This window comes from Gopherus evgoodei, chromosome 2 (assembly GCF_007399415.2).
Source record: "Gopherus evgoodei ecotype Sinaloan lineage chromosome 2, rGopEvg1_v1.p, whole genome shotgun sequence".
Lineage (NCBI taxonomy): Eukaryota > Metazoa > Chordata > Testudines > Testudinidae > Gopherus > Gopherus evgoodei.
Window position 1 is genome coordinate 91,982,837 of NC_044323.1, and position 27,910 is coordinate 92,010,746.

At 43.0% G+C, this 27,910-nt stretch overlaps 1 protein-coding gene across 3 annotated transcripts in view; it reads right to left on the bottom strand.

Annotated features, from left to right (window-relative positions):
* ELMO1 (engulfment and cell motility 1) overlaps window positions 1-27,910 on the bottom strand; it is a 464,971-nt gene that overhangs the window by 262,476 nt on the left and 174,585 nt on the right. For all 3 annotated transcript variants that reach the window (XM_030551368.1, XM_030551367.1, XM_030551369.1), the window contains exons 9-13: window positions 22,195-22,346; window positions 21,461-21,539; window positions 10,194-10,244; window positions 8,330-8,452; window positions 6,651-6,782 (exon numbers count right to left, since the gene is read on the bottom strand). In XM_030551368.1, coding sequence (XP_030407228.1) covers window positions 6,651-6,782; window positions 8,330-8,452; window positions 10,194-10,244; window positions 21,461-21,539; window positions 22,195-22,346 — 537 coding nt within the window. The remainder of the gene's footprint in view (window positions 1-6,650; window positions 6,783-8,329; window positions 8,453-10,193; window positions 10,245-21,460; window positions 21,540-22,194; window positions 22,347-27,910) is intronic.

Here is a 27,910-nt window from a genome sequence, read left to right on the forward strand (position 1 = left end):
AAGTCCTTGGAAACACAAGTCTCTTCCACTCTCAGAGTTAGCTCAGATGGTTTGCTTTCACCTAACTCATAATTAAACTAGGTCAGTTAACCAAGTGCTCCTGACAACAGCTGTCAGTGATGACTTTATTTCTTATTGTAGATAAGGCTTTAGCTTAGTCCCTGAAAAGGGCTGAAGAAAGAATTGGAATAAGCTACTTAAAGCACAAGTGATATGTAAAGAAGAACATTAATTATTCAGGTTTCAGAGTAGCAGCCATGTTAGTCTGTATCCGCAAAAAGAACAGGAGTACTTGTGGCACCTTAGAGACTAACAAATTTATATTCAAAGACTGAAATTGATTATAAAGCAGCCCCAAAAGATAAAACAAAAGGAGGATTCTTGAATAAGAACATAAGACAGCCCAGTATCCTGTCGACCGACAGTGACTAATGCCAAGTGCCCCAGAGGGAGTGAACCTAACAGGTAATGATCAAGTGATCTCTCTCCTGCCATCCATCTCCACCCTCTGACAAACAGAGGTTAGGGACACCATTCCTTACCCATCCTGGCTAATAGGCATTAGTGGACTTTGTGGAATCCCAACGGGGAAGATGGAAAGGCCTTTTAATTCCATTTACAAAGCCCAATTCTCAAGCTTCTCAAGCTCAGATACACAATTCAGTAACAAAAATGTAGTTGAAGTATTTTTAAATTGAAAAACACCAACAAGAATATGTAATATCTAGATGGTTTAGATACTATTTGCCCAGGTTTAGAACAAATGAACTGCTCTCACAAATATGTAGCAGTTTGGCTAGGTTTCTCCTCTGCAATAGTAGAAGTATTCAAATAACAGCCACAACTAAGACTGGAAATAAACAAACAAATAAATCAGCAGTGGAGAGTATATATTAATGTTCAAACAATGTGTTCCTTTATTCTCCTCCCACTGAATTCTTATGGATTTCACTGAGAGTAAGACAGGGGCTAACGTGATGTCATCCACCCATTTCTCGCCCATTGCCTAACCTGAGAAAGGGATTTAAATAAATCATCTCTTCTACTATAACATGAGATTTGTAAGTATTCCCAGGAGATAAATAATGTAGCCCTCCCAAGCATGGTAGGATATTATTGACAGAAGGAAATGTCACCGAACCATAAACAAGACAGCCAGAAAAGACCACTGAAACCATCTAGTCTCACTCCCATAAATTTGATTTTACACCAGCTCCAGATTTCACTCCTAAAACCGCAACTCCCAAACTCTTGTTCTCGGTTTCCCCAGTACTATAGCCCATAATAAGACTGTCATCCTTCAAGTGCCAAGCCTCTTGTGTTTGGAAAGAAAATGAATGGTCACCTTCCACCACCCAGCAATAACTATTACTAAACCACCACCAAGTTCTCTCTCCTTGCCCCTGCTGTTTTCTTACTCCCGTTGGCCAGAAAGGCACCACATTTTGTTTAATAAACAGTTGCCATTAGCTACTCCAAATACCCAGTAAGGGTGATGCGATCTAATTGACATTATTAACTTGAGACAGCTGTAGGATCTGGAATTCAGCTTCATATTAAATACTCCCACAAGGCATGGCATCTGCCCCCAAAGTCTTGCTCAAAAATTTTTTTCTCTTGAGCCCTTCCCCAACTTACTACTTAACTGACAGCAGCTAATCTCCTCCATACAAATTGTCCAGTTGTCTGCATTGTCCTTTAACTAAATGTTTTCCCGGAGGTTTTTCTTTTCTTCATATAAAACTAATTAGCAAAGGCTAACAACTATGACATAGGGATCCTGAATTGTTCAACTAGAGTGACATTACATTTTTAATCAGAAGATATCAAAGAAGAATTTTATTTTAAAACAAATAATGTGCATCACTGAATTTGTGACCATATTTATTTCCATTAATTTTATGTTGCAGGAAATAAAGAGTAATATCTTAGGAGCTGTTTAAACTGATAAAGCACATGTAGCTATTTCTCAGTCCGAAATGGCAGCCTACAAGTAACAACACTGTAGAAGTAAGAGTAATGAATATAGACAACCCTGGTTGAAGAATTCAAGTTCAATAAACAGTTGTTCAATCCTCATTCATTTATGTTACATAAAAAAACAGAAAACATTTAATTAAGTGATGATGGTTTACAGGCAGGGCTAGTAGTGTTGCCCATTATTAAGGTTGTCTAACATTTCCTATTATAAGATCCTGTTTTCAGTGCTTTTAACTTGGCCAAACTTGAATCATTTGTGCTGAAATTTTCCATTCTCGGTGTCTTCCTCAGGTTGGACGTTTCTGGAAATTTTCAGCCAAACCAGGTGAACTATTTCTGAGAGCAAGGCTGGGGGAAATAAGTTGCTTTTCTCGTGTTAAAAAATCTTGGCAACCTTTTCTTTAATAGTTTTAACACTCCCATATTTTGGAGCAGGGACTGGTGGGGTGGGCAGGCTGGGCGTGGGATCCAAGGGAGAAGAGGGGTACACAGAGAATGGAATTAGGAACACTAGGGGTATGTCTACATCTACAATTTTGCAGCGCTGGTTGTTACAGCTGTATTAGTACAGTTGTATAGGGCCAGCGCTGCAGAGTGGCCACACTTACAGCAACCAGCGCTGCAAGTGGTGTTAGATGTGGCCACGCTGCAGCGCTGTTGCACACCGTGGGGAAGGAGACCTGCTTGGAGGGGGGGGTCGGGGAACGCCAGAGCACACCGCGGGGCTGGATACCTGCTTGGAGGGAGGGTCGGGGAACGCCAGAGCACACCGCGGGGCTGGATACCTGCTTGGAGGGGAGGTCGGGGAACGCCAGAGCACACCGCGGGGCTGGATACCTGCTTGGAGGGGGGGTCGGGGAACGCCAGAGCACACCGTGGGGCTGGATACCTGCTTGGAGGGGGGGTCGGGGAACGCCAGAGCACACCGCGGGGAAGGAGACCTGCTTGGAGGGCAGTGAATTACCAGAGAGGCTTCCTCAGGTATGCTGGGATACCTGATTATTCCACGGAGGTCAACAAAAACGCTGGTTATGTCTACACCTGATGACCAGCGCTGGTGATCCAGCGCTGGATCCTCTACACCCGAGGCACGACCGGGTGTATGGCCAGCGCTGCAAACAGGGAGTTGCAGCGCTGGTAATGCCCTGCAGGTGTGTACACACCCTAAGTTGCAGCGCTGTAACCCCCTCACCAGCGCTGCAACTTTGTAGTGTAGACAAGGCCTAGGTATGTCTACACTGCAATAAAACACCCACAGCTGGCCCATGTCAGCTGACTCAGGCTCTCAGGGCTTGGGCTGCAGGGCTATAAAATTGCAGTGCACTTGGGCTGGAGCCCAGACTCTGGCACCCTCCCACCTAGCAGGGGCCCAGAGCCCAGGCTCCAGCCTGAGTCTGAACAACTACAGGGCAGCTTTATAGCCCCACAGCCCAAGGCTTGTGAGGCCTGTGTCAGCTGACGGGCTAGCTGCAAGTATTTTGTTGCAGTGTAGACATACCTAGTATTCCTAATTCCATTCTCCAAGTACCCCACTTCTCCCTTGGATCCCAGGCCCAGCCTGCCCACCCCACCAGTCCCTGCTCCAAACCATGGGTGTGCTAGAACCATTAAAGAAAAGGTTGCCAGAATTGGAGGACTAAGGAGGAAATTGGTTTGATAAGGAGATTGGGACTAGAAGCCAGTGAGGAAATTAGTAATTGTGTCTTCAGAGTGGGGTTTGAACAGTGTGCAGTAAACAACAAATTGGGCCACACATTGAATAATGAAGATAAAACATGACTCATTAAGTCAGCACCATCCACATAATATATAAAATATTATGCACAAAAACCCTGGTATATGTGTGCACACATTCTAAACAATCAATGGGAGCTGCTGCATGATAGACACTTTTCAGAATCTGGCCCTAAAAGAGAAGCTGGTAGTATCCTTTAGAATTGTGGCCAATGTAAATGCCTTGGAAACTAGCAAGGTCCACCTCTTTAAGCAAAAAAGCATATTACAATCTCTCGCAGATGGGCCTGAGGTTGGGCATGCTTGAAAAAGATATAGAGAGAGTCTGAATGAGTTTGAAAGATAACAGCTTTTTAGCAGTATTTATTGCCCAGTCTGGATTACAAGGATTAAATGGACTCATATGCATGAGGGTGGAAATGCAGGCGTTGGATGTTAATATATAATAACCTCTTCAAGCTTGAGGAATCATGTCAATGGCTTGTGAAATTAGGACCTATTTTATCATTACCCATATATGTGACTTGGGCTTTTATAAATATCTGACACTTACCAGTATTGTTTCCATCTTTTGATTTTGTTTCAATATTTTGAAACTGTGGAAAAATAAATTATTGCTATCAAATGTTTTGCTGCCAGAAGTAAATCTTGTTTGCAATGTTACTGTCAAAAACAGATAAGGAAGGACAGAAATAGAATTCAGACCATTGCTGAGTACTTAACTTGCAGTAGGCTAAGAGAATAAATCTCTAAAATGTACTGGATCTTATATCTTCTGATTGGATCATGTTCTTTTGGTTTACTGTTCACTGTTCTGTTGAACTTAAACAGGCTTATATTATTTTAAACCTGCCTCTACTAATAACAAGCATCCCTTCAGACCATCATGAACATCTGGAATGTGGCTTTCTGACTGTGGGGTTTTACAGATGTTATTGTAAACCTCTGAAGCCATGTCTATGGTATACTTTCTATTAGCACTGCCTTCACAATAATGTGGTAAAACTTTTTGAAATGCAGAGAGATGAAACGATAGAATATCTGCACTCTAAATACGGAAAGGGAACAAGCTGTACAGGAGAGAGTCAGAGACAAGACAAGCTTTTGCTCTCCCCATCTGAAAGACTGTTTGGTCAGCTTGTGAGACGGAAGAAACCTGACCTTCCTTGGTACACAAATGAACACTCCCAGGACCTACACCAGGGGACAGGGGCAAAGCATCCTGAGGTAGAATCTCTGCCAACAATCTGCTCCCTTTGTGCCAGACAGGCAATGCACAGGTAGCAGAAACCTCCCACAACTCCCCTGTACAGACACAGCTGATGGATCTTCCTACTGCATCTCCATCCCTTAGTGCTTCAGAGAATAGAGAGGGTGGTTTGGCGGTGGGGTGGGATAAAGTGGAGAGTGAAAGAAGCCAGACCACTATGCACTCCAGCAATCCCTAGCTGGCCTATACTCCCATGAGGATCATACACAATTACAATTTCCCCATGCAGCAAGTTCAGCTGCAGCCTCTGATAATGTACGAAGCAGCAGAGGGCAGCATAGAAATTCCTCTGCCTGCAGCACCAGGCAGTCTGGGGGCCCTGAATTTCCTCTGAATCAGGCTTTTCGAGTGCTCTGATTTGCACCAAAATCAGTAGAGATGTGCCCACTGATGCCTAGAATATTTCCTGAAATTTTGGATTTGATCAGACAGAGCATTCAAAAGCTAGACGGACAAACATCATCAAGTTCAGTATTAGACCTGACTTTGCTCAGACAATTACCAACCTTGAGTGTTCAGAATTAATAAATTAGGCCCCCAAAACAATAGGATTTTCTTTAAAATCCTGAGATTTAAAAACAAAACACTTGAAGTTCTTTTTGTTTATATTCTGGCTTTTGAATATTTAGGGTTCATGTTTTCAATTTTATCTCCACAACTATGAGGGCTGGACACAATTTAAAAAAAAAAAAGAAAGAAAGAAAGCTGAGATTATGGTGATTTCACTTGACTTCAGATTCTATGACTAAGAAAAATGCTAAATATCACAAAACTTAACCTTTCTCACACTGTAGATGCATATTCAATTTGTGGTCCACCATAACCCCAATCCCTTCCAACAGTTTTACTGACTAGTCAGCTGTTCCCAGTTTTTTCTTTGCGCATTTGATTTTTCCTTCCTAAAGTGTAGTATTTTGCTTTGTCTTTATACAAACAAATTGAGGAGTAATAACCCAACTACCTACAGTGACCAACAAATTAAAATACTAACTACATTACATGGCAGTCCTCTGTTTCTGGAATGAGGAAAGGCGTTATACGTACATATATATTTATAAGGCAATTTAATCAAATTGTAATCTGGATCTAATCCTGGTCCCACTGAGGTCAACAGCAAAACTCCTGTTGATTTGAATGGGTCAGATACTCTATACCCTTTTGCTGCATAAAAAAAAAAAGATCCAAAGGCTTTAAGAACCAAAACACAGGAGCCTATATTTAAATAAAACATTCTGCCTGAAGATTACTGTGTTCATCATTTGACATAACCAGAAATTGAATATATGGATAATAATTCATGCCATAGATCCCTTTGATAGTGTCTATTTATTCAAAACACCATTACGAGTAAGATTATCATAGGACAGATTTGGAATTAATAGTCAACAGTATGTTTTCTCTTGCTATAACGTTTACATTCACTAATTCACACTGGATTCACATCTGCTAAAGCAATAATAATACTCATATTAACAGAATTTGCAGGGAACAAACAGAAACTAAAGCATGTTGTGTTGACTAACTTCCCATTTAAACTAAAGGGAAGGAAGTAGCAGGAATGTCAGGCTCTGCTGGAGGTCCCTGATTTCAGACTGTACCATAATAGATATACTGATCAGGATTCAACAGGTTAGAATAACACCTGGGTTTCAGCAAAAATACTCACAATAAATCCAAGTTTCTTATAGTCTCGGGTATACATAGATTTGCGTTTCTCAATACTGCCACTGCTGTTGTTGGGTTCAGACTCTGCATCGAAAGCAATTCTTCGGAGTTCAAATATAATATCCCTCTGAGCCTGAGGGGGTTCAAAAAGGGAAAGGTCAGTTTAAAAAAAAAAAAAAAGCAGAGAAATGTCACCTGTTTTGAGTCACAGCAAGGAACTACAAAAGAATGTCTCAAAATACTGCGCGCTCTCCAGCTCCCAATCTTACTTTATCAGAATATAATTTAAGGATTTAGATAGATGGACATACAGAGTAACTTTGTGTCCCCCTATTTCCTCAAGTCCTCACAGTTGAGGGATTTCACTCCTCAGAAGACTCACATGAAGTACTAGTGTCCTGATAGACACTTGATGACTCAATCTTGCAAGGTTGCACTCCAGCCCACACTTAACTTTAACCATGTGTGTATAACACCACTGAAGTCAATGGGATAACTCACGGGCTTCAAGTTTCAATTTGTGCTCAGTGTTTTGCTGGATCCAGGTCAGAGCGTACTCAGAACCTTGAAGGACTGACCCCTAAGCATTCCTCTCAGCAACAGCAGATTTTTGTTACTAAGGGGATGACGGTGTTGCAGCAGTTTCAAATCACATCAATGCTGCACATCTGCAGCTCAGCAAGAATATCTTGTGCCAGTAATAACTGTTTTGCCATTTACAGCTACAGTGCTACTTTGGTTGATGATGTAGTGTGTGATGTGTACCAGGTAACTGTGTGTATCCTTCTGAGTGAAGAGTTGCAGAAACTATCCCTCTTCTATATGTTGAAAGAAAAGAGAGTGCACAATGATCGCTCCGATGTAACCATAGATAATGCTGTCTTTTATCTGTGGAACATCCTACCTATCCCAGTTTCCCAAATCATCATATTGTCGTCATTTAAGTCCCTCTTAAAAAACCATTTCTTCTATATAGCCTGCATGAAGCTCCTTTAAAATTCAAGAAACAAGACCTGAAAATCTTTTCCATGGCATCCTGACTTCTTTGAGTCCCTTATTTTAAACTGCAAGCTCTTTGGGGCAGGGACTATCTATTTTTGTTTACTGTGCAGCATCACACACATTGTTGGAGCTAAGTAATATTAAAAATAGTTATTGTTTAACCACAACAACCCAAAATTAAGAATGAACTAGAGTTACAGGGTTATTTAACCATAATCTTATCTACATCAGATACTTTTAATTTGAACATTTGCTCTAGTTCTACATGAATGAATTCAACGAAGCATGACTACTCATTTCAGGTGGTTCTGATAAACATTATAAGAAAAAAAATAGACTGATGCTGATCTGGATGCTGTACAGATTTAGCTCAGGATGATGCTAAATTCAATTGATGAACCTCAAGCTCAAGAGATAGGGGTCTGATGGGGTAAACTTGCCAGGTTATTGTCTCATTTTTGCATAACAGAAGCCAGTTTGTGCAGTTTGTTTTTCAAACAAAAAATCTGGCCTTAATTTCAGACTCCCTGGAAAATCAGTCTTTATAAACACACATGGGATATCCGTGACTGCTACGACGTGCCACTTTGATTAATCTGCCTTTCCTGGCTCTAAAGGCTAAGCTTGGCACTACATCTGCCCCCTTACTGTTCAGACTGGATTGTGAGAGATACTTACCTGGTCCTGTGGATCCATTTTGGTCATCATTCTGTCCTCCAGAAGGTTAAAGGTGAGCACTTGCAGAACATAAAGCTGGTGCGCCATTTCATTATTGATGGCCCTCTGGGCTCTGATAACATGCTGTGAAAGGAAGATAGTCTAGTGAATGTCACCTACTCTTTTCCAATCACTGCTTCCCATCAGTGGGCTCAGGTGTTTCCATTCCTGTATGTGTTTGACGAGCAGTGGTGTATGCATACTGTTGAAGGGGAAAAGGCAAGCCCAATACTAGTAGGGTGGCTAGGTACACGGGTGTTCCATGGGCTGTGATATTAAATCCTATCCCTTAGTAAAGTTCCTGAAAGCAGTGCACAGAGTCCTCTCCTCCTGCCCTCTAGCTAGAGCATGTGCATACAGAGAACAGAAATTAGCTGTCAGGTCATCCTTTTGAAGAGCACCCTCTTCAGAAGGGCACATGCAAAGAGTGCATTTAAAGAAAGAAAGAGTGAAGAGAACAAGGTTTCTAAGCAGAAGAGTACTCATGCTGCTGATACAGCTGTCATAGTAAGCCAGTTGCTGCAAGGGAATCAATTACAAATGAACCACACTCCTACCTCTCTATCAGATGATCTCATTCTATATGAGGAAAATGGTTTAAAATTAATTAAAATTAGAATGAAATGCCCACAAAGAATACAGAAGTCACCAAAGTTACAATGCAGGTGCCAAAATTATGGATAATTTTAAAGTCGCCGAGGTACACAAAAATGACAGGGAAGCTAACTAGATTGATACAATCTACACCCCAAGGGTTTCTGTAGAGGGTGTAATCAGAGGTCACTAACCCAGTAGTGTCTAAGGAGAGAAATGGGCATAACCACCAAGATGATGCTACTCAGCGGCAGTGCTAAATAGGATGTTTGCTGTCCTCTGCTACATGGCATTGGAACATTTATGCCAGAGAATGAGTACCTGGGATTGTTACTCATGTAAATTTCACAACAGGGGTCAAAATCTAGCCTACTATGTATACAGCCACTTAGGAAGGAAAATATAGCCTTTGAAACTGAAACAGTCTGCTTTTTCCACACTGATTATCTAAAGAAAAAGAGAGGTGCGAGGGGGGCGGGGTCTCCAGACTGCCAAATCTGCCTAATTCTCATATCTATGTCATATCAGATACTGCACTAGTACAGTTTAGAATAGCCCTGATCTGGCTCTAACTATGATCAGTGACAAAACTCCCCCTGGTTCTCAGAGAAGGAGAAGCCTCTTTATTATGTTTATTAAGTCCACTTTGAAATATGTCTTGTGCATCTTCCGTGCAATTATTTATCACCAGCAATAATCTAACTTTGGCAAACTGCGTGCCATTTAAGATCTCAAGACATGTGGAAACACAAGAGTTTTCATATTGTAAAATCACCTATACACATGATGCACAAACAGGCATAGGGGATTTTGAAAGCCAGGCAGCACTGTTTGCTTGACAGAAAGTTCAAATCCTAAAGTTTGGTTTGCATTACTAATCAAGGCCACTGAAGATTTTTCAAATCCCTCCTAGTCTGCAAACTAATGCTCACTTTCTCCAAAGGAAGGAAGCCCCAAATACTGCATTTTATCATTATTATATCTTGGTAGAGAAATGACAATGTATGCATTGGGGAAATAACCTCTTTTCCCTTTTGGACAGTCAATTCTAGTTCATTCAGCAGCAGAACTACATTATTTATCTAGCAAGCCACAAAACATATGGAAATACAAAAACAACTAAAAGAACATAAACACGAATAATATACAACATACATCCACCAAAATGGCAACGTGTTTTTTCCCCTGTACTGGTAAATAAAATCTTTGGGAACTTTATACTAATACTTACTGTTAAGATGATAGCCCGAAGCTGTTTTTGTGCCAAAATGTTTGCCATCTCCTGTTTTGGTAAAACACAAAGATTTAGCTAAAAGCATGTATTTCAGTGCAGCAGTGAGAAGAACTCTACATTCATTCCTGAGTGTGTTTTTGTACTGAATATCAGCAGTATTTCTCATCAAGAAATTAAATGAGAGGCCTCACAGTGACTGCCTCAGCTGATCTTTTATTTTTGTTTAAATTCAGACCACTCTCAAAATGACAAAGAGGAACAAAGAAAATGAAGGGACTGGAGACCATACAGTTTATACCAGGGAGCAGAACATTTTGACTATCCAAAAATAGCGATTAAAAGATGGAACATTGATTGAGATCCAATATATATAATACGAGGAAAGTATTTAACATACAAGTATTCTAGCAGAGAAAGACAGGAGGAAGTCGAATATGTTTCTACCTGCTAACTGGGACTTTGAAAATAAGTCGTAGTGAGTCAAGATGTGCATATGTGTATTAGACTTTAAAAACAGTTGAAAACTAATGCTTTATCTTAAAGTCAACAATTAACCCAAGTTACTGTATCATCACTGCAAATCAAACTTCTCCCCACTAAAAACAGTTCGGTGTTGGTGGGGGCCTTAAACAGGGGCCCGCCATTAAAATCTATACTCACATCCTTCTATTTTATGTTTTAATTTAACTTCTATTTTTACCTTTAACCATTCAGTAACCACCAAACACACGTCTTTGATTCAACATCCATTCTTAAGCAAATCCATCCAATCTCAGCTATCTAGCTGCATATCATACTGTCGGACCTTGTATGTGTTGTAATGGTCTCAGTATTTATAAAGTTGCTATTGCAGAAGTATCTAGATAACAGAACCGTAAAACTCTTATTTTTCCTTTATTCTTGTTTGGTATATATACATTTGCATCTGTTTGATCTTTGTACACACACACATACACACACACACCTCACACTCTCTCTCTCTCTCAAATTTCATTCAAAAATATGCTATTAAATTACATGGGTAAAATCTTGTGCATAGCTACTTATACACTGTATTAGCATTTGGACATTTGGGGCACTGCTGTAAATTTTGTCTATTGCTATTATTAGCTCATCTGACACTGTCTTACATAATATAGTACAACATGTCACATCAGTTCTAATGTTTTACAGTTCAAATAAACTATCATAATCCATTGTGATTCTGTGCCATTATAATTGATTCAAAATACTGCTCATATTCAGAAAAACTAAAAAAGTTTTTGCAAATGAGTTTGCAAGAATAAATATTAATAAAAACTAGCCAAGCTGTATATTTATATTAAAAATCTATGCAAGAAGACAGAAAACAGGAAAAATTATGACTGAAATAAAATATGAGAAGAAATGGATAACTGCGAAAAGGATACGTAAGCAAGGTAGAAGCAGCATAAACAAAGGCTGGCTCTGGCACTATTAGAAGAGAACCTACTTGCCCTAACACAGAAAGGAAGTGTTAACTTACAGTCAAAGGACAATCAAGGATGTTAACAGTGTTCACTACATCAAGCTAATGGTACTGGGTCAGAGTGCAGAGGTGAGAAGGGAAAAAAGGTGATTGAAGACCAGAGAATCTTTGTTAGAGGTTTATTTTTATTTCTATTATATTTATTTCTATTTCTAAACAATTACTCCTTCCATGAGGAATACATGTGAGAATCCCTTCTCCATCCAAAGGAAAAATCATGGAATCGTTTAAAAAAGTGGGATAGCAGCATGTCCACTTTTCCCTTAGAATCTTTTAGTTTCCCGATGTAACACAACTGAGGTGTTAATTCTTATTGGGATCTATTTTTGGGTAATTGTTTGTCCCTCCTACAGTGGGTTATGGTCCATTAACAAAAATGATTCTTACTGAAGAAAATCACTCTCTCACTCCAGCAGAGCTGCACAGATTTACACCAACTGAGTGGCCTACATTTTAGAAATAAATTCTTGAGGTCTTTCATTAATACAAAATTAGACAAAGTTCTCCATAGTAATCTTCAGCATCACTTCTTAATACACTGGAACTAACAAACAATAAAACTATGTATTTCAAAAGAGTTTTTTAAATGTGTCATTTTGTGTCTCAAACACTTTTGGCTTTCTTCTGCTATTGAGACTAAGTTCTTTTCTTAAAAAAAACAACCATGGTCCAGCATTATCCTTGATAGGAGTAAAGTAACAATGGAGTTTTCCTTTCAAAAACTTTGTTTCTTTATATTACAGAGCCAGACAAAAGAAAAAAGGATAGTCACAAGTCACTACCAGAAAGTTAGCTATATTTTTTTATTACAGTGTAGACAACTAAACAGAGTTGGATCCTCATACTGCAGCTTATGGGAGTTTTCCAAAGCTTCGGGCATTGTGCAGGATTTTTATATAAAACTATATGGTCCCTTTGAGGAGTTTGCAGTTCAAATTCTGGCTATCATAAGTGTTCCACACTTTCCAGTTCACAGCACTACACCAGCTGTGTTATTGATATAAAAATAATATAGCATCATACCGTGAACCCAGGTGTTAATTCCAAGCCACATTCTTCACAACTGTTAGTGAAATTCCTTGTACTATTATGCCCAGTGTGGTCTGGTTCTGACAATATGATTTTTCAGTTCACTACTTCACATATATCAACTATCAGCAATGGCAACTGGACTTGGAAATCCAAGTCCAAGCAGCAAAACACTTAAATGAACTATGATCGCATAACCTTATTATTTTGCCTCAGAGATGTAGAATGCAATCAAGGTTAGCCTTTAAACATATGTTACAGTTAACAGAAACTTTCCCTTCCTTGGATATATGGACTAAACTTAACCACAACACATAAAGAGTCAAGGTTCTGATAGACTCATAGACTCATCACTTAAACACTTTAAAGACCCCAGGAAATTTTCTCCTAGTAGGGGTGTTAACCCCAGCCTCCTGGCCAAATGTCTAGTCAGGCAATTATGTTCTACCTACCAGACTCTCCCTCTGCAGTTTCGTTAGGTTGCAGTGGTGTTCTCTCTCTATCATGTAATATTAAAGACAGGAAGGATCCACTACAAAGGGTGGCAGCAATTACGGTGGGTGAAATGATTCTTATGTATCTCTTACCACCCTCACAAGAGTGTTGTGAAGCTTCATTAGCATCTGCAAAGCACTTTGAGATATTCAGGCCTGGTCTATACTACGCATTTAAACTGATTTTAGCAGCGTTAAACCGATTTAACGCTGCATCTTTCTACATTACGAGGCCCTTTATATCAATACAAAGGGCTCTTTAAATCAGTTTCTCTACTCCTCCCCAACGAGAGGAGCAGCGCTAAAATCGGTATTACCATATCGGATTAGGGTTAGTGTGGCTGCAAATCGACAGTATTGGTCTCCAGGCGGTATTCCACAGTGCACCACTGTGACCGCTCTGGACAGCAATCTGAACTCCGATGCACTGGCCAGGTAGACAGGAAAAGCCCCGCAAACTTTTGAATTTCATTTCCTGTTTGGCCAGCGTGGAGCCCTCATCAGCACAGGTGACCAAGCAGAGCTTATCAGCACAGGTAACAATGCAGTCTCCTGAGAATCGAAAAAGAGCTCCAGCATGGACCGCACAGTAGGTACTGGATCTGATCGCTATATGGGGAGAGGATTCAGTGCTAACAGAACTCTGTTCCAAAAGATGAAATGAAAAAATATTTGAAAAAATTTCCAAGGGTATGATGGAAAAAGGCCTCAGTGCACTGCAGAGTGAAAGTTAAGGAGCTCAGACAAGCCTACCAGAAAACCAAAGAAGCAAACGGAAAGTCCGGGTCGGGGCCAAAAACATGCTGCTTCTACGCTGAGCTGCATGCAATTTTAGGGGGCTGCACCACCACTAACCCCCCCTTGTCCGTGGATTCCGAGGTGGGGGTTATAATCTCAACTATGGATGAGGATTCAGCAGAGGGGGAAGATGAGGAGGAGGAAGAGGAGGATGAGCCTGCAGAGAGCACACAGCACTCCATTCTCCCCAACAGCCAGGAGCTTTTTGTGACCCAGACGGAATTATCCTCCCAGCCCTCCCAAGCCACTAGCCCAGACCGTGAAGACATGGAAGCGACCTCTGGTGAGTGTACCTTTGTAAATATAAAACATAGTTTAAAAGCAAGTGTTTTTTAATGATTGATATGCCATGAGGGCTTAGGATGCATCCGTGGACAGTAAAATTACTGGAAAAGTTTGTTAACATGTCTGGGGATGGAGCGGAAATCCTCCAGGGACATCTCCATGAAGTGCTCCTGGAGGTACTCCAAAAACCTTTGCAGAAGGTTTCTGGGCAAGGCAGCCTTGTTCCGTCCACCATGGTAGGACACTTTACCACGCCATGCATGTAGCAAGTAATCGGGTATCATTGCATGACAAAACATAGCTGCGTATGGTCCCGGTGATTGCTGGCATTCAAGAAACATCCGTTCTTTATCTCACTGTGTTATCCTCAGCAGAGTGATATCGTTCATGATAACATGGTTGAAATTCAGGAATTTAAGTAAGGGGACAGAGATGGCCATTCCTACTGGGCTGTTTGCCTGTTGCTTAAAAGAAATTCTTACTTGCACGTAGCCAAGTGGGGGGAGGGAAATAGCGCTGAGCTTTTTCGTGTTTGGCTATCAGGGATCTTCCCTGATACCAGTCACTGGGGGGGGGGGGGGAAGGAGGGTGATTAGCAGTGATCTTCCATGATACCAGCCATGTGGTGGGGGGAGGGGTAAAGCGATCATCCCACAGAATTGGAGGGGGGGTGGCTTCTGCTACTGCATGTTAACAGGAAAGAAGCATCACTGAATGGGATTTGCTTGGTTTTTGGGAAAGGAAGGCACTGTGTATATGAAGGCTGCAGAAGCTGAAAGACAATGGCTTACCATGGCTGCATGCAAGCTGAATTCTGATGCCCGGGCCTGCGTCTGTGAGATCTGTAACACCAGAGCCGCAGGCACTCAATATTAAGATGCAAAATGCGACCTTGTAGTGAAATCACATGTGCTATGTAAGGTGAATAGTGTTGTTCACCGTGAAAGAGTATAACTATTGTTCTGTAAAATGTATCTTTTTAAATACTTCTCTCCCTTTTTTCCCTCCCTCATGCAGCTGCACATTTTTCAAGTCTCCCTACTCCATCCCAAAGGCTATCTCAGATAAGGCAGAGGAAAAAGAAGACATGAGACGAAATGTTCTCGGAAACCATGGAAGTGACCCGCAATGAAAGAGCTTATTTGAATGAGGGGAAGGACGTGGTATCAAGTTACAGGAAAGACGCCAATGAACGTGAGGACAGGAGGGACGCTCGAGATGAGAGGTGGTGCCAGGAAGATCAGAGGTGTAGGCAGGAAGATATGCGGTGGCGGGATGCAATGCTGGGGCTGCTGCGTGATCAAACTGATATCCTCCGACGTCTGGTGGAGCTTCAGGAAGAGCAGCGGGGTCACAGAGTGCCGCTGTAGCCCCTGTGTCACCACCCTCACCACTGACGATGTTCCATATCTTCCTCACCCAGACATGTAAGAATGCGTGGGGGAAGGCTTCATGCACCCGCCCACTCCACCCCCATGGATAGCCCAACCAAAAGGCTGTCATTACATTGAAATGTTTTTAGTAGCCTTTTCCTTCCCTTCCTCCTCCCAAACCACACCTGGGATACCTTGTCATTTCTCTCTCTCTTTTTATAATGACTTTTTAATAAAGAATACATGATTTTTAAATGATAGTGACTTTATTTCCTTAAGCAAGCTGTAATCGAAGGGGCAGGGTGGGTTGTTTACAGGGAATGAGTTAATCAAGGGGGGCATTCATCAAAGGAAAACAAATACAACAGTTACACCGTACCCTGGCCCATGATGAAACCATGGATGCACATCACTGAATTAATGTGCCTAGTGTGGCCACGTGCACTCGACTTTATACAATCTCTTTTACAAAACCGGTTTATGTAAAATCGGAATAATCCCGTAGTGTAGACATACCCTCAGCGCCTTTCAACTATGGAAGAGCTGATTTCAGAAGATGCAGCAACTTTTCTTTTGACTTAACAGAGACATTAAATTAAGTTAAAAAATGAAGAAAACAAACACCTTTCCATTAAAGTTACATTGAAAATTCCACTTCCTATAAAAAATGATTTATTTGTTTTTTTTACTCTCTCTAGTATTTTGGCACTTAAATAATTGGCCTGAGTTTCAACAGTGTTGAACGAGCAGCACCTTTACATCAGATACCAGTGATGTGTCTCCACTAGAGTTCCCGCCATTACTACCACTGGGGGGAAATTCTAAGCAAAGTATCTAGTAGGCTAATATCTTAATAAACATAATGCAATTGCTCCCACATACCAGACATTACACTTCAGCTTCGTTTAACATGGAGCAGCAGTCTTGAAATATTTCCATTGGAGGCTTCTGAATTTTAGTACTAAGTTAGCTAAGTGGAACATTATTACAGCTAGGCAACTCACACACAGGGTACGTCTACACTACAGGGTAATTTCGAATTAACAGAAACCGGTTTTATAAAACAGATATTATAAAGTTGATTGCTTGTGGCCACACTGGGCACATTAATTCGGTGGTGTGCGTCCATGGTCCGAGGCTAGCATCGATTTCCGGAGCTTTGCACTGTGAGTAGCTATTCCATAGCTATTCCATAGTTCCCGCAGTCTCCCCTGCCCCTTGGAATTCTGGGTTGAGATCCCAGTGCCTGATGGGGCAAAAATCATTGTCACGGGTGGTTCTGGGTACAGCCTCACCCCTCCCTTTCTGAAAGCAGCAGACAATCATTTCGCGCCTTTTTTCCTGGGTGAACAGAAAGCAAATGCCATAGCACAGCAAGAATGGACCCTGCTCAGATCAACAGCGCAATCGTGGACGTTGTAAACACCTAGTGCATTCTCGTGCAGTCTATGGTGAACCATGAACTGCAAAGACAGGCGAGGAGGAGGCAGCTACGGCAGCGCGGCAACGAGAGTGATGAGGACATGGACACTGATTTCTCCCTAACCACGGGCCCCTGTGCTTTGGAGCTCCTGCTGGTAATGGGGGAGGTTCTACCCATTGAACGCCGATTTTGGGCCCGGGAAACAAGCACAGACTGGTGGGACCGCATAGTTTTGCAGGTGTGGGACGATTCGCAGTGGCTGCGAAACTTTCGCATGCGTAAGAGCACTTTCTTTGAACTTTGTGACTTGCTTTCCCCTGCCCTGAAACGCCATAATACCAAGATGAGAGCAGCCCTCACAGTGGAGAAGTGAGTGGCAATAGCCCTCTGGAAGCTTGCAACGCCAGACAGCTACCAGTCAGTCGGGAATCAATTTGGGGGAAAATCTACTGTGGGGGCTGCTGTGATGCAAGTAGCCAAAGCAATCATTAAGCTGCTGCTACGAAAGGTTGTGACTCTGGGAAACGTGCAGGTCATAGTGGATGGCTTTGCTGCATGGGATTCCCTAACTGTGAGGGGGCGATAGATGGAACCCATATTTCTATCTTGGCACCAGAGCACCAGGGCACCCACTACATAAACCGCAAGGGGTACTTTTCAGTGGTGCTGCAAGCACTGGTGGATCACAAGGGACGTTTCACCAACATCCACGTGGGATGGCCAGGAAGGGTTCATGACACTCGAGTCTACAGAACCACTGTTCTGTTTAAACGGCTGCAGCAAGGGACTTACTTCCCGGACCAAAAAATAACAGTTGGGGATGTTGAAATGCCTATAGTTATCCTGGGTGACCCAGTCTACCCCTGATGCCATGGCTCATGAAGCCATACACAGGCAGCCTGGACAGTGGTCAGGAGCTGTTCAACTACAGGCTGAGCAAGTGCAGGATGGTGGTAGAATGTGCATTTGGCCGTTTAAAAGCCCGCTTGCGCACATTACTGACTCGCTCAGCCCTCAGCCAAACCAATGTCTCCTTTGTTATTGCTGCTTGCTGTGTGCTCCACAATCTGTGTGAGAGTAGGGGGAGACCTTTATGGCAGGGTGGGAGGCTGAGGCAAATCACCTGGCCGCTGATTACGCGCAGCCAGACACCAGGGCGGTTAGGAGAGCTGACCAGGAAGCGGTGCGCATCAGAGAACCCTTGAAAACGAGTTTCATCACAGGCCAGGGTACGGGTGACTGCTGTGTTTGTTTCCCCTCCATGAACCTCCCTCCCTTTATTGACTCCTCCTGTAAGCAACCCACCCTCCCCCTTCGACAAAGCTTGCTTAAGGAAATAAAGTCACTCGTTTAAAAAGCATGTATTCTTTATTAAAAGTCATTCCCTGTAAGCAACCCACCCTCCCTCTTCATTTAAAAAGCATGTAATTATAAAAAGAGGAAGTTAATTAACAAGGTATCCCGGAATGGTTTGGGAGGATGTTAGGAGGGAAGGAAAAGGCCATTAAGCACATTTCAATATAATGACAGCCTTTTGGTTGGACTGTCCACAGGGCTGGAGTGGGCTGGTGCACAAAGCCTTCCCCCACGCGTTCTTACACGTCTGGGTGTGGAAGATATGGAACATGGTGAGTACTGAGGGTGGTTAAACATGGGCTGCAGCGGCACTCTGTGATCCCACTGCTCCTCCTGAAGATCCACCAGACGTCGGAGGATGTCCGTTTGATCACGCAGCAGCTCCAGCGTTGCATCCCGCCTCCACTGATCTTCCTGCCTACACCTCTCATCTCGAGCATCTCTCCTATCCTCACGTTGGTCCCTCTTGTCCTCACATTGGTCCCTCCTGTCCTCACGTTCACTGGCATCTTTCCTGTACTTTGCTACCACGTCCTTCCACTCCCTCAGATGAGCTCTTTCATTGCGGGTTATTTCCATGATTTCTGAGAACATTTCATCTCGAGTCCTCTTCTTCCTCTGCCTTATCTGAGCTAGCCTTCGGGATGGAGTAGGGAGGCTTGAAAAATGTGCAGTTGCATGAGCGGGGGAAAATAGGGAGAGAAGGATTTTAAAAGATACATTTTACAGAACAATGGTTATACTCTTTCACAGTGAACAACACTATTCACCTTACATAGCACATGTGATTTCACTACAAGGTCGCATTTTGCATCTTAATGTTGAGAGCCTGCGGCTCTGGTGTTACAGATCTCACAGACGCAGGTCCGGGCACCACAATTCAGCTTGCATGTGGTCATGGTAAGGAACAGCTTCTCCAGCCTTGATATACACAGTTCCCTTTGCTGCTTCTTTCCTGTTAACAAGGAGCAGCAGACACCAACCCCTCCCCTCCCCAATCCAATTCTGTAGAATTGCTTTACCCCTCCCCCCATCGCTTGGCTGGTATCATGGAAGATCACTGCTAATCACCCCCTTTTCTCCCCCCCTCCCCCCCACCGCGTGGCTGGTAGCTGGGAAGATTCCTGCTGGTCAAATGCTAAAAAGCTCAACGCTATCCTTCCTCCCCTCCCCCATCTCTCTGTCCCCTTACTTAAATTTCTTAATTTCAACCAGGTTACCATGAACAATATCACTCTGCTGAGGATAACATAGCGAGATAAAGAACGGATATTTCTTGAATGCCTGCAATCATCGGGACCATACGCAGCTATGCTTTGTCATGCAATGATACCCGATTACTTGCTACATGCATGGCGTGGTAAAGTGTCCTACCATGGTGGACGGAACAAGGCTGCCTTGCCCAGAAACCTTCTGCAAAGGCTTTTGGAGTACCTCCAGGAGCGCTTCATGGAGATGTCCCTGGAGGATTTCAGCTCCATCCTCAGACATGTTAACAAACTTTTCCAGTAACTTTACTGGCCACGGATGCATCCCAAGCCCTCATGGCAAATCAATCATTAAAAAACGCTTGCTTTTAAACCATGTTTTATATTTACAAAGGTACACTCACCAGAGGTCGCCTCCATGACTTCACTGTCTGGGCTAGTGGCTTGGGAGGGCTGGGACGGTAATTCCGTCTAGGTCACAAAAAGCTCCTGGCTGTTGGGGAGAATGGAGTGCTGTGTGCTCTCTGCAAGCTCATCCTCCTCTTCCTCCTCCTCCTCCTCATCTTCCCCCTCCGCTGAATCCTCAGCCATGGCTGAGATTATAACCCCCACCTCGGAATCCACGGACAAGGGGGGGTTAGTGGTGGTGCAGCCCCCTAAAATTGCATGCAGCTCAGCGTAGAAGCGGCATGTTTTTGGCCCCGACCCGGACTTTCCGTTTGCTTCTTTGGTTTTCTGGTAGGCTTGTCTGAGCTCCTTAACTTTCACTCTGCACTGCACTGAGTCCCTGGTGTGGCCTTTTCCCATCATACCCTTAGAAATTTTTTCAAATATTTTTTCATTTCGTCTTTTGGAACAGAGTTCTGTTAGCACTGAATCCTCTCCCCATATAGCGATCAGATCCAGTACTTCCCATGCGGTCCATGCTGGAGCTCTTTTTCGATTCTCAGGAGACTGCATTGATACCTGTGCTGATAAGCTCTGCGTGGTCACCTGTGCTGATGAGGGCTCCATGCTGGCCAAACAGGAAATGAAATTCTAAAGTTTGCGGGGCTTTTCCTGTATACCTGGCCAGTGCATTAGAGTTCAGATTCCTGTCCAGAGCAGCCAGTGGTGCACTGTGGGATACCACCCGGAGGCAAATAACTTCTATTTGCAGCCACACTAACCCTAAATCGATATGTTAATATCAATTTTAGCGTTACTCCTCTCGTTGGGGAGGAGTACAGAAATCGATTTAAAGAGCCCTTTAAATCGATATAAAGTGCATTGTAGTGTGGACCGGTACAGCATTAAATCGATTTAACGCTGTTAAAATCGGTTTAACTGCGTAGTGTGGACCAGGCCATAGACATTTTGTTTTCGAGCTAGGATATAAAAAAGGAATTCCCCTTTTAAACAACAATCTGAAAAAAACAGTTTACAAAAAAGAGTATGATGTTACAGAGTGTGTTGGCAAAAATGTCAATGCACTAAATAACCACAGCAGTAAATGCAGACACCAAAGAGTGCAGTTTCCTAACACAATCATTACAGTTTATCTGAAGCTAAGTTACATCAGAAAAGCTCAGCAGGCCTGTTTCACCTCTCACTTACACCAGAGTAAGGCAGAAATGACTACACTAAACTGTATGGAGGTACACCAATGTACAATAAGCAGGTCCCATATCAGCTCTAGTCAGCGGTAACAAAAGGGCAAAGGGAGACCACAGCAGAGAGGTAGATAAGCTGCCAAAAGTAATCAGACTCTGCTATAGGTCTGCAGATGAACAACAAAAACCAACAACTCACCTGCCTCTTGTCATCAGGTGCTTTAAGGAAAAGTGCATTTATTACTGCAATCGTGTAGGTTTGGATTTCTTGATCTGTCCTGTGTGAAACATGATTGTAATAATTATGGCAGATCATATATGGATATGAGCTTTAGAAATTATTTTTTCTTATTGTGTTATCTGAGAACAGAATGTTAAGCTGAAGACACAAAATATTCAGTAAATAAGCCTGCTAATCAAGGATTAAAATATTTGTATGTAATACACATTTTAAATGAATAGAAAGCTCCTGAAATATGATGCAAGAAAAACTGCAATTTATTTAACACCCAGTATTACTGTGGACAGCTTTTGCCTAACCATCCAACAATTATTTATCCAAAGCACATTCAATTTAAGAATTTTTTCCTTCCCAACCTCGCCCTCAGCAAGGGAAACTGTTCTACGCTACTAGTTTTCTGACAGAATGTTAGGATGCAAATGGATCCATCTGCATCCTAACATTACTCACCATCTCACCATGAATGGTATCTCAGCTCCATTTCCCTCCTTCCATTCAGCCATATAGAAGCTAATACACAACCAGTTACACCAGAACTGGTGATATACAATGGACAATACCACAACATTCATTACAAGTTGTTTAGCCATTGTTAACTGAGGCTGAATTTAATCTATCTCAGAGACTATATGTAAAAGCTGTTCTCTTTACAACTCTAATTTTAAACAAAAGTCATTATCTAGGCTACTCACCCCTGAAGATGTGGGATTAACTGGCCAATTGTGATCTCCTGGGCTACTTTCTGGTACAGCTCATGGCTATTGAGCACCATTGACTCCAGGATTGCTAATGACCGTTGCAAGATAGAGATGTCCGCAGCAAACTTGTTCACATAACTTGCTATCTACAAATTTAAACATTTGAATAATTCATATCTTGTTTACATGCACAGGGAAAGGGAAGGAGGAAAAGGCAGGATTCAAAAGCAGAAGGGACAATTTGTGTAGATGCTAGTTGTTAGATGTGCATAAATGAATACTACAAAAGTATCAACCAGTTGTGTTTATTAAAATCAGAATACACTGAAGCAAATAATGAGCCAGATTCTCAGCTGGTGCGAACTCGTATAGATTTGTTTAAATCTACGGAGCTATACCAATTTACACCAGCTAAGTATCTAGCCAATGTTCAAACATCACATGTTGTATGAAATCACCACTGAAAAATTGTAAGCTTTGTTTTTTGCCAGAGGATGTTTTGGAAAGAGCGGGGGAGGAATATTTTATTCTCCCTAACATACTTATCCAGATTGGGCATTTTTCTCAAACTGTCACTGTTAAAAACAAGGTAGGTGAGGTAATATCTTTTATTGGACCACTTTCTGTTGGTGAGGGAGACAAGCTTTCGAGCCACACAGAGGTCTCCTTTGGCTCACTGGTAAAACAACAGCAGGGCAGATGTGGCTAAAGCAGCAGCAACCTTCCCAATGAAAGCTGCCTTCCTCTAGGATAACCTACATATTTTCCCTCTATCGTCCCATGACTTCTAGTGCAAAAGAAAATCAACCTCACTCAAAACCTATCTCCATCTTACAATTTTTAATTGAGCCAGCATGGCTGGCTGTAAATGTGGTTTGCTTCCACATGCATGATGGTAAAAACTCCTAGTAACTACTGTCAGCTAATAACTGTTTCATCCCTACTGCAGGTGTAGGTTAACACATAGTTGTCTTCTTGTAACCAGCTCAGCACACTGTTTTTGCAGAGTGGCTATCAGACCCCTCCCCATACCTATATAACCAGTTTGGCTCTGCAGCAGAACGTGTTAGACTGCATCATCCTGCATGCTGCTGATGTACTATGTACATGTCCTCTAGGAATTCTGCCTTCTGCTGAGGACCTATGGGAGAACAGCCCAGATTTTCCCAGAATACACAGACATAAGCATGATTAAGCAGAATGATACCTGAAGGTGCACAAAAATTGTTTTGATGGCCAAAAAATTGCTCCATGGGGACAAACTGAATCTTACAATCTTAACTGTTAAGGTGACTGTGTCTCTAAACAGTTACAAAATCATGGTTAAAAGCTATAGCGTTGATAAAGCCTTAAGTTTTGTGCTTGTGAAATTCTGAGTGGAAGCAGAAGGAGGAAAGCACCTATTTTTGTACAGGATTATTGTGCATATTGTAGGCATCGAAACAAAGAGAAGAAAAAAAATCTATTATGCTGCTGCTCCTCCTACAGTCTCCCACCCCCATCCTCTACTCAGTGGTGAGCTCCAGCCGGTTCGCAGGAACCAGTTGTTAAATTTAGAAGTCTTTTTAGAACCGCTTGTTCCAGGACAACCGGTTCTAAAAAAAATTTTAAATTTAACAAAGGCTCGGGCAGCTGTCCTCCCGGCCCCCGGCCCCAGCTCACCTCCTGCTCTCCCCTGAACGCTCCGCCCTCCTTCTCCTCCCCCTCCCCTGCTTCCTGCACATCAAATGTTCGTGGGAAGCCTGAAACAAGGAGCAAGCAGGTAAGCTGGGCGGGGGGGGACACGCAGAGGGCCCAGGGAGGCACGGCACGCGCAGCCCACTCCAGCTCCCCCTGGCCCCGGCTGAGTGCCCCAGGCTCGGACTGGTCCAGACGAGTGGCTCCAGCCTGGCCCAGGGAGTCGGGCCCTGTGGCGCTGGTCCCAGTGCCGGCCGAGCGGCTCCGCCCTGGCCAGCCCGGCTCGGGGAGTCTGGGCCCCGCGGCGCCAGTCCCAGTGCCAGCCGAGCGGCTCCGGCCCGGCTCGGGGAGTCTGGGCCCACTGCGCCAGTCACAGTCCTGGCGGAGTGGACCTGGTCCGGGCCCCAGGCAGTGTGGTAAGGGGACAGGGAGCAGGAAGGGAGTATTGGTGGGTTGTGGGGGAGTGGATATGGGTTGGAGCAGTCAGAGCACAGGAAACAGGGGGATTGAATGGGGCAAGGGTCCCGGGAGGCAGTCAGGAAGGAGCAGGCGTTGGATGAGGTGGTGGGGGGCAGTCAGGGACAGAGAGAAGGGGTGGTTGGATGGGGCAGGAGTCCTGGGGGGCCATCAGGAATAAGAGGAGGTGTTGGATGGGGCAGCAGGGGGCATTTAGGGGACAGGGAAGGGGGGTGGATGGGGCATGGGACCTGGGGGGTGGGGTGTCAAGAAACGTAGGGGGTTGGATGGGGCAGGAGTCCCGGTGGCTGGGGGGGGGCATGACCCCCTCGTGGGGTGAGGAGGAGGGAACCGGTTGTTAATATTTTGGCAGCTCATCACTTCCTCTACTCCATTACTCTCTGCATGAGTTTTTGCTCCTACAGATGATACAGTGGGTGTTCCTCAGTCGGTAGTCTGTGGGGTGACCAATGGTCCACATGTCTGTTGTGAAGTTAAATATCCCCACAGTTCTTTTACTGAAAGGCACTAAGCAGAATGCCCATATTTTTACCTACTTTGCATTAAAGCAAGAGGAACACGGAGTGCATATGATGGAATTTAAGTCAGGCAGCCAGGACACAAAGATCAACATTGCAGGGAAGTGAACCCAGAGGTAAGTTGTGGAAAGTATAAATAAGTGACAAGAGTGGGAGCAACAGAAGAGAGCTAGCCTTTATCTATCCTGAGATTTCAGCCATCAATGCAAACCCCTAGTGCAGACATGATTTACACTGATCTATTATGATTTGCATGGGTCCAGCTTACCATGCATGGTTTCAAACTGGGTAAAATGTGCCAATGGAAATCATGCTTCACTGGTGTAAATCACATCTACATTAGGGCTTTGCACTGGTGCAGCTACACTGGTGGCTGAAATCCCATTGTAGACAATGCCTTAACCAAAATTACTCTTCTGCTCTCCAGCCAGAATCCCTTCTCGTTGCTGCAAATGTGCAGCCAGAGCATAACAGAATGGTTTGCACACAGAGGCTGCATCTACACTACACATCACTGGCAGCAAAAAGCACACTGTGGTGTATAGCTACAACTGTCAGTGAAAGTCTCTGGCAGCGGAGAAAGGCTTCAGCAGCTCCCCACTCCCTGAGCCTTTCACTGCAGTGAGGAAAAGCTCTGGCAGGGGAGAGACAGCTAGGAAAAGGTTGCTGGAGTCTTTCCCTGGGGCAGAGGAAGGGTTCCAGTAACAGGGAGTCAGCAGGACACTAAAAATAGCAGGTACACGGGAAGGCACTGCTTGGGGGAACAAAGAATTGTGTGGGTATGTACTCAAGTACATATGCACATCGTTCACATGTATCTTTACTTAACTTGCTTAAGCAATACTTTACCGTCTACACTGCTATTTAGATCCATGCTTGGTGCACTACATGCCACCCAAAGAAGGGTCCAGTGTAAGACGCACCCTTACAGACCAGTCATATGTTGCAGTCATCAAAAATTTTGCTGAAATTAAACATTTTGTACAAAGCAGTGAGTGTTCATGGAAACTCCAGACACACACACACACACAAAATTCAACTGGTTTTAAATCTTCCATAAAAGATTCTGCAGCTTTGCCTAGCTCATGGGTGAATTAAGGGAAACTGAAGCATGGAGATTGAAGTTCCAGTTAATCAACGCACTTAAAAACGTGCATAACTTTAAGCATTTGCACAGCCCCACTGGGGTACTGAAGTGCCTTGCTGAATAAGGTCCTAAATGCCTTGCTTAAGAGGACACAGGAAACCAGTGCTTTCGTCCCATCACCAAATAGAGGCGGGGGGAAACAAATTGCAACTTTATTGCAACAGAACTGTGACAGAAGGCAAAAAGCATCAGGTCCTTTAAACACCAATCTGTTCATTAGTTACTGCCTGGAACATTTTGATGTCAGTGTAGGTATTGACGGAGCTGATATAGTGTGGTTCAAATGCCGGTCCTCCTGCAGAATAAGTTTTTCAATGATTATCTTATTTTCAAATACAGGACTATTATTATTGCATATGCGAACATATGCCGTAAAAAAGACAGCTATTTTTCCTGGTGCCATCCCCTTCCCATGCAGCAAATTTTAGAAAGTTGGAACTTACATTGCATTTAGCATCATGCTGCTTGTTGTTCATTCTACATGACTAAGACAATGTAGAGGTTTCTCTACGTTCCCTTGAGGCTTCTGCCTTTGCAGTTAGATGTTTTTTCACTTTAACTTTCCCCTTCAAACTTTGCCTCCATCTAGTAGAGAAAAGCTCTTCACAGGGGCAGGGCTGATGTGCCCCCTAGCTTAGCAGTAGATCTTCAGCCCCCATATCTGCACTGTCAGTGGTCACACCAGCCCACTAAGAACTTCAAAGGGTCTGGCTGGTACTAGTGGAGCAACGGATTCCCATGAGAGAGAAAGAAGGCCCTATCCCTGATCCCTGGCATGCAATGAAGGTGATGGGGCTCCACGTAGGTGCAGAAGTCCATATGCGCATAATACATTGCATGGTTGGGTCATAACTATGCACCTTTCCTGCATCTCTGCCTGCCTTTCTCCTTTTCTATTTTCTCCCCTCTGCCATTCTTCCTTATTCTTTCCATTGATCCCTTCTCTGTTTACTCTTTTCTTCCTTCTCCTTGTCAGGACGGCTGAGTTAGGTGCCTCACTAGGAAGGAACTCATTTTTAATAGGTTGCCCGTGGACATTTACCGATTAGGAATGTTGGGCCCAGAATACACAGCAGACATACCAATATCAGGCAGTGCACTTGCTAGCTTTTCCTGTAATTACTTTGCATCCTGCAGGGCAAAGGAAGAGGTTGAATAAGAAATTAATTTTATTTGGTTGACAAGGTAGCATTTGTGGGCTTTGTACTCATTTGTCAGTGGGCTCTTCAAGGACGTGCTGTACTTGATCATGTCTTATATAAGTCTGTTACAAAACAGTTGCATTCTATTCTTTTTAGTGGAAAAATGTAAAATAAAACTATCAAACCTGTAAGATATTTTTAAAAACAGAAAAAGATATGCAGTAAGACATATTCAGTAACTGTTTTGATCAGTTTGGAAATGTGTGCGTAAGTATCTACATCCCAGACGTTTAAATAGGACACTCCACCCCTGCTCAAAAGTGACACTATCAGGTGATGAGTGACAGAAATTCTGTTCTGGGTTAACCACGTAACCCAACTGACTTTAAGGAACTTACATGAGTGCAAAAGAGCAGATGTTGGAGCCCATATTTTTAAAAATCAATGGTCTTGACTTCTCACAAATAGCAGCTTTGATTATGAAAATTGATTTTTTTAAATCTAGTTCTCTTTTCACTGTTCTGCTTATTTCCTATATTTGTATTGATTCTTTCAGCTTGGATAGTGGAACTAAACTTGTCAGTTTCATTTAAGCAATAGTCATTTTCTAACCAAATTTAGATTGCAGACACTGCAGGGAAATGTCTTTAAGAAAGAAAAGTTTCCATGAGATATTTTAATATTATTGCTACAGTTATTATTTTGTGAAAATATTACCATTCATTTTTAGTCTTTTTATAAGATTATTT